The 7657-nt window shown below is 36.1% G+C and overlaps 1 protein-coding gene across 3 annotated transcripts; it reads left to right on the forward strand.

Annotated features, from left to right (window-relative positions):
• Positions 1 to 355: 355 nt before the first annotated feature.
• LOC130948610 (exocyst complex component EXO70A1) lies at positions 356 to 4798 on the forward strand. 3 transcript variants are annotated; one of them, XM_057877407.1, is made up of 4 exons: positions 356 to 2767; positions 3218 to 3462; positions 3775 to 4139; positions 4566 to 4798. In XM_057877407.1, exon 1 carries the CDS (start codon positions 658 to 660, stop codon positions 2581 to 2583), a length of 1926 nt encoding a protein of 641 aa, XP_057733390.1. In that variant the 5' UTR covers positions 356 to 657; the 3' UTR covers positions 2584 to 2767; positions 3218 to 3462; positions 3775 to 4139; positions 4566 to 4798. The 3 variants fall into 3 exon arrangements, with proteins under 3 accessions (XP_057733390.1, XP_057733388.1, XP_057733389.1); XM_057877405.1 differs by lacking the exon at positions 3218 to 3462; XM_057877406.1 differs by lacking the exons at positions 3218 to 3462; positions 3775 to 4139.
• The last annotated feature ends 2859 nt before the right edge of the window (positions 4799 to 7657 follow it).

Raw genomic sequence — 7657 nt, forward strand, 5'->3', positions numbered from 1 at the left:
GTGTCCTTATAAATTCTCAAGTTGAAGCCAATTAAAATTGCAGACAAATAAAACTATAATATGGTTTTTTTTTCCTTGTTTACTGAAAGGACACAAAAAAGAAAAAGGAATCGAGATTCGAAATCATGATAAGTTGATCATCGCTTGAAAAAGGATAGTAATTAATTAACAAGCATGCAAAAAAGTTAAAAATAAAAATAAAAAATGAAATGAAGTAAATTTTGGTGGTATGTCCTTTGGAGATTCCAGCGGCGACACTTAAAATGTCAAAATGAAGAGAACATGTCCCGAAACGCAAGTGTTACTTAGCACAAAACAAATCCCAAACCCAAACTCCAAACTCAGCTGCTTTCCTTTTCCTCATTCAGTCTTCTATCCTGTCAAAGACGCCAACTTTGGCGCAGTCTCCCTCACTTCCACATTCAGACAAAAACTCTCCACAGCCACCATCGCCTCTCTCTCCTCTTTCCTTTTCTTCTTTACCTTTCCCAAATAATAGCCCTAAAAATCCAACTAGTATCTTCCACCCCTTTCCCCTTTACTTTATTTCTCTACCTTTATCAATTTTCAGATTCTCCGTAGTTTTCTCACTTTCTGTTTCTCTCTGTCTTTCTTTTAACCAATCACTACCGCTTACTTATAACACACCCTCGAATCATGGAGTCGCCGGAAACATTACCGTTTGAGACGGCGGAGAAGATCATCCTCCGGTGGGACTCGACTGCGTCGGAGGAAGCAAGGGAGAAGATGATCTTCGACGGTGACCGCCAGGAGGTGGATCGTTACCTCCAGGCCGTGGATGAAATCCAACGGTCCATGTCCTCCGCCTCTATCTCCGACGACCCGAAGGTCAACTGTGCCCTCCAGATCGCTATGGCTCGCCTGGAGGACGAGTTCCGCAACATCCTCATCTCCCACACCAACCCCATCGAAGCCGATTCACTCATAGACCCCACTTCCCTCCATTTTACCACCCCAGAAGACGAAGAAGACCATGACCAACAACAACAACAACAACAACAACAACAACAAGACGCAGCTGCTGATTCTTCCTCATCGTCCTCCTTTTCCTCAGCTTCAAAGCAACGCCATCTCAACGACGGAGACAGCAGCGAGGCCGATGGCTGCGCTAATCTCTTCCGCTTCAACAGCGGCGACGGTGCTTCCAGCGTGAACAGCAGCTACCGCTCCACTAGCAGCATCCGGGAGATCGATCTGATACCCTCGGAAGCAGTCTACGACCTCCGCAGCATCGCGGAGAGGATGATCTCGTCCGGCTACCTCCGCGAGTGTATTCAGGTGTACGGCAGCGTGAGGAAGTCCGCCGTGGACGCCAGTTTCCGGAGGCTTGGGATCGAGAAGCTGAGCATAGGCGACGTTCAGCGGCTGGAATGGGAGCAACTTGAAGCCAAGATCAGGCGCTGGATAAGGGCCGCCAAGGTGTGTGTGAGGACTCTCTTCGCCAGCGAGAAGAAACTTTGCGAGCAAATCTTCGATGGAGTCGGCACCGCCATCGACGATGCTTGCTTCATGGAGACAGTGAAGGGCCCCGCCATTCAGCTCTTCAACTTCGCCGAGGCCATTAGCATAAGCCGGAGATCCCCTGAGAAGCTCTTCAAGATTCTTGACCTTCATGATGCGTTAATGGACCTTATACCGGACATTGATGTCGTTTTCGACTCCAAGTCCTCCGAGTCCATTCGGATTCAGGCCGCCGAGATACTTTCCCGTTTGGCGGAGGCCGCCCGAGGGATCCTCTCGGAGTTCGAGAACGCCGTGCTTCGAGAACCTTCCAAGGTCCCTGTCCCTGGTGGCACCATTCACCCCTTGACGAGGTATGTTATGAACTATATCAGCTTGATCTCGGATTACAAGCAGACTTTGAACGAGCTTATTGTGTCGAAGCCATCCACAGGGTCTCGGTATTCCGGTGATCCTTCTACTCCGGACATGGATTTCACTGAGCTGGAGGGCAAGACCCCTCTGGCTATCCACTTGATTTGGATCATTGTGATATTGCAGTTCAACTTAGATGGCAAGTCCAAGCATTATAAAGATGCATCTCTTTCTCACCTCTTTATAATGAACAATGTCCACTACATTGTTCAGAAGGTGAGGGGCTCCCCTGAGTTAAGGCAAATGATTGGTGATGAGTATTTGAAGCGCCTCACCGGAAAGTTCCGCCAGGCTGCTACCAGCTACCAGAGAGCAACTTGGGTCAGGGTCTTGTATTGTTTGAGAGATGAGGGACTCCATGTAAGTGGTGGCTTTTCTTCCGGCGTCTCCAGGAGTGCTTTGAGGGAAAGGTTTAAGTCCTTCAATGCCATGTTCGAGGAGGTTCATAGGACTCAAGCTGTTTGGTTGATACCGGATTCTCAGCTCCGTGAGGAGCTTAGAATATCTATATCGGAGAAGCTGATCCCGGCATACCGCTCCTTTCTTGGGCGATTCAGGAGCCATATAGAGAGTGGAAGGCATCCAGAGAACTACATTAAATACTCTGTTGAAGACTTGGAAGATGCTGTTTTGGATTTTTTCGAAGGAACCCCTGTTTCGCAGCACCTGAGGAGGAGATCTCAATGATGGACTGAAAATTCTAAATTGACTTCCACAAATTAGATCTTAGGACACATTCTTTCAATTTTTTTTTTCTTTCCTTCTGGAGCGTTCAGGTTTATATTATTGGGTGCACAAGTGCTTCAAGATTTCTCAAAGAATGGAAGAGCTGATTCATAATCTCGTTGAAGTTCCTGAATGCTGCTGCCATGTAAGCATGTTATTTGATTTCATACCACATTCTAGATTTTGTTTCATTTGTTTATATTATTGGAATTTGTTGTATGTGTGTTCTCATTTTTAGCTCTTAAGGTTCTGAAGGTTAAAAGGATGTTTCCTCTTGTAGCTTCATATGACTCTATACAATGTGATAGTTTTGAAACTAATAGATGCATGTTGAAATTGAAGTTTTTGTAGCTTTTGGCCTTTCGGCATCTGTATCTTATGTTTTGATATTTCTTGAGATTCATACACCAAACATCTTAGAATAATACTACCCCACAAATCATGGTAAATTTTGTTGCCAAAAAACGCAACCTCGTGGATCTTTCGTCCATTTATTTGATTTGCTATTTATACAGCGTAATAATAGCTTTGCCAAGTATAGTATATCATAAATTCATAATTCGTTTCAAGTACAAACTGATTTAAACTGTTTCAGTAAGCTAAATTCATAGGTATCGGTGATTGATTATACGTCTCACCAACTTGGTTACCTCGGAGAACTTTGATTGGGGTACCTGTGTTGTTTGCAATTGGATCATCTGGTGCTGATTAATGATGATGTCTCCTTTTATGCTTCATGATAAAATACTAATTTTCTGCTCATTAGAAATCATACAGTTTTATTGAAACCTGAAAGGTCTTATTTTATGAGGATCACACAGCCATATTGGATAGCACCTTGTAAGCATATACTTATTTGAGAAATGGTATCATGGCTCGTATTTCTTACATGAGTAATACCCGAAATAGTTTTTTAAGGATTTTTTAGTTGGAAATTTTAGTATCTAATATGTTTTAATAAAAATATTTGATAACAAAAAATATTAATAAAAAAAACCAAAAATTTATTATTTTTAGTTTTATTTAATATATTCTATAATAAATAAATGTTAAATAAAATAAATTTGAGCTGATTATCTTTTGTTTTCTAGTATTACCGATGTTTTAATTATCAAGTTAATTTTTAATTGGACAAATCAATCTTCATGTTAGGTTCTTCTTGGAGAGGCTAATGGAGCTTGCATAGTTGGACGGACCGACTTGAAATATTAAAAATCTTTAGTGACTTTTCATGGCTTTTTTTATTTTTATTTTTAAATAACAATGAAGATTGATTTGGTTGAATTTGTTAGCCGGAGATTAATAGGAATCTAACACGGGACTAGTTTGCAAGGTTTTGAGAATTAGAAGAATTGGGAAAAAACAAAAAACAGTTTGAGCTGGTTGATAACCGGTGAACCGGTTGAGTCATCTGCGGTTTAGTCGATTCAACTGGATTTAAAAAAGTCCCGTAACTGAGACAAACCCTTAAATGAGAGCAGTCTTCTTTATCATGGATAGTTATCCTTTGCAATTGAGTGAGTGCTTTTCTTTTTATACATAGTCATTAGAATTATACTGGCAATTGACACAGCCGGAATAGTAAATCATATTTGTTTAGGTGTTACTAGATGACTAAATTACCTACCACAATTAATAAATATTAAATAAACTAAATTTTAGCTTTTTTTTTTGTCTTTTTAGCATTATTAGTATTAATGAAATTTTTCTAGTATTGTTTTTCCGTTGAGAAAAATGGTTGGGAACCAAAAATTTCAGTCTAAAAAAATTAAAAGTTTTCTTATTTGACTTTATTTGTATCACTTCCATATATTTTTCCTTTTAATATCCACGCACCATATCACACATTGGTTTGTCATTAATTATTTAATTTTCTTATACACTAATAAAGACTAATAAAATAATATCTTTTAATTAGCATTAATACTATTTTTTTTTTGAAGGACACAATGAAACCTTCGTCACCCTGCAGCAATAAATCTCCTTCATGCGTTGCATTGGTATGTAATGATATTATTACGATTTTTCATTCACAACGTTAATGGTAATATCGGTTATATTATGTATTTAGTGTTATTTTAGAAAAATAGTTTAATTATTTTAATAAGAGATTTAATTAGTAATAATTTATATACATTCAGTATTGTTTAGGGAAAAAAATAAAATTTTAATGGCATCTTTGTGCTTGACGCTTTTGATGGAGAGAACTATTCATTTACCTTCTTAACGAAAGATTTTAATAACTCTTGAACTTATATAATAAAGAGGTTATCCATCATCCGATTTAAGTATATATAATATTTTTGGTGCATATAATATATATATATATATATATATATATATATATATATATATATATATATATATATATATATATATATATAAAACATCCATAATTATGACACATGTATTTAAGTATATATAAATATAACATGCATAATTTTATCTATATACTATCTATAATTTCATATATACAACATTTATTTAAACGTATTGTAAAATAAATAAATAAATAAAGAGGAGATAATATAAAATAAAAAAGTATAATTAGATAACTCTAATAATAATATTCACCACAATTATTATATTAATATAATAGTGATGATTAATATATTTATTAATATTATATATAAAGATTGAGAGAGAGGAGTATTCAAAATAATTGTAACATAAAAAAAGAGAGAGAATTATTTTATTGTTGTGTGTATTGTTGTTGCTTCTCTATTTATAGGCAAAGGAAGTTTTACATTTTCAAATTTCTTTAATGCATTCATCATTGAGAACATGAGCTGTCCATAGTAAATGGTATCCACATACTCATTCTTATCACAATACTCTTTCTTGGATGCTCATTTAGGATTATGTCTCGTTAAAATCTTATTAAAGAAAAATCCAATGGAAAAAAAACTTTAATGAAAAAAAAAAGTACAAAATCCTTTATGATGGAAACTGCCTCATTAAAAACCTTGTCAAGAAAAATCCAATAGGAAAAAAACCTGACCAAGGAAAAAAGAGTACACTCTCCCCTTCTTGTCAACATCATTTAATATCTCAAAATCGGCGCATCCCAATTTAATGTACCAATTTTTCAAAGGAGGATTTTGGGAGTGACTTTATAAATAAATCTGCCAGATTATCACTTGAGCGAATTTGTTGGACATCAATTGTCCCTTGATTTTGAAGATCATGAGTGAAGAAGAATTTGGGAGAAATATGCTTTGTTCTATCACCTTTAATGTATCCACCTTTAAGTTGAGCAATGCATACTGTATTATCTTCAAATAAAACAGTTGGAGCTATCTTATGATCAATCAGTCTACATGATAACAGAATATATTGGATCAAACTCCTGAGCAAAAAACACTCGCGACTTGCTTCATGAATCGCTAGTATTTTAGCATGATTAGAGGATGTTGCTGCAATTGTCTATTTCGTAGACCTCCATGATATAATTGTACCACCATATGTGAACAGATATCCTATTTGAGATTTTTCTTTGTGTAGATCAGACAAGTATTTTGCATTTGTATAGCCAACTAGTTGTGACTTGGATCCATATGGATAAAACAATCCCATATTAACCGTTCCATGAAGATGTCAAAAGATTTGTTTGATTTCATTCCAATATCTTTTGGTTGGAGAGGAACTATATCTTGCTAGTAAATTCACAGCAAATGATATATCAGGTCGTGTATTATTAGCAAGATACATTAGTGCTCTAATGGCACTAAGATATGGTACTTCAGAACTAAGGATATCTTCATTTTCTTTCTTAGGACGGAATTAATCCTTTTCTACATCCAAAGATCTTACGATCATTGGGATACTTAATGGATGCGACTTATCCATATAAAATCTCTTCAAGATTTTTTCTGTGTATGTTGTTTGATGAATAAAGATCCCATTTTTTGTATGCTCGATATGCAGGCCGAGACAAAATTTAGTCTTTCCAAGATCTTTCATCTCAAACTCTTCTTCTAAAGTTTTTATAATTGTTGGAATCTCTTCAAGAATTTCAATGATATTTAAATCATCAACGTACATAGCAATTATAATGAATCCAGATATAGATTTCTTTATGAAAACACATGAGCAGATATCATCATTTTTAAATCTGTTTTTGGCCAGATACTCAGTAAGACGATTACACCACATTCGTTCAGATTGCTTTAGACCATATAAAGATCTTTGCAATTTGACTGAGTATAACCCTTACGAATATTCATTAGATGGTTTAGATATTTTTAGTCCTTCAGGGACTTTCATATAGATATCACGATCTAATGATCCGTATAAGTAGGCCGTTACTACATCCATTAAATTCATATGTAGTTTATTGCATCCACTACAGGGGAATATGTTTCTTCATAATCTATACCGAGCCTTTGTGAAAAATCTTGTGCTACAAGTCGAGCTTTGTAGCTTACAACTTCATTTTTCTCATTTCGTTTTTTCACAAATACCAATCGATATCCAACAGTTTTTACATCTTCTGGTGTACGGACTATAGGTCCAAAAACTTCATGTTTTGCAAGTGAGTCTAACTCAGCCTTCATGGCTTCTTCCCATTTTGGGCAATCATTCCTTTGTCGACATTCTTCGACTATTCTTAGCTCAAGATCCTTACTTTCATGCATGATATTTAATGCCACATTATATCCAAATATTTCATTGACAATTGTCTTATTCCGGTCACATTTTTCTCCTGTAAAGACATAATTTATTGAGATCTCGTCTTTTTCACAATTTTTAGGTACCTAAACGTCTTCTGGCGTTAAACCTACATCAGAATTTTGGACAACTCCAGGTGTCTTTACTATGTCTTTTTCAACAGGAATAGTATTTACCTCTTTTTTTTTCGAGGATTTTTGTCTTTGGAACCAACCGGTCTACTACGCTTCTAGCGTAAATTTGTTTCAGTCGACACTTATCATACTGGGACATTAATTTGAATTTTGGCATTTTCTGCTGGTATATACAACTTGGTTATCTTCTTTGTATCGGAAAATGCATCAAGCAATTCATTTGCTATTCT

Source organism: Arachis stenosperma, chromosome 9, assembly GCF_014773155.1.
Source record: "Arachis stenosperma cultivar V10309 chromosome 9, arast.V10309.gnm1.PFL2, whole genome shotgun sequence".
NCBI classification, from domain to species: Eukaryota; Viridiplantae; Streptophyta; class Magnoliopsida; order Fabales; family Fabaceae; genus Arachis; species Arachis stenosperma.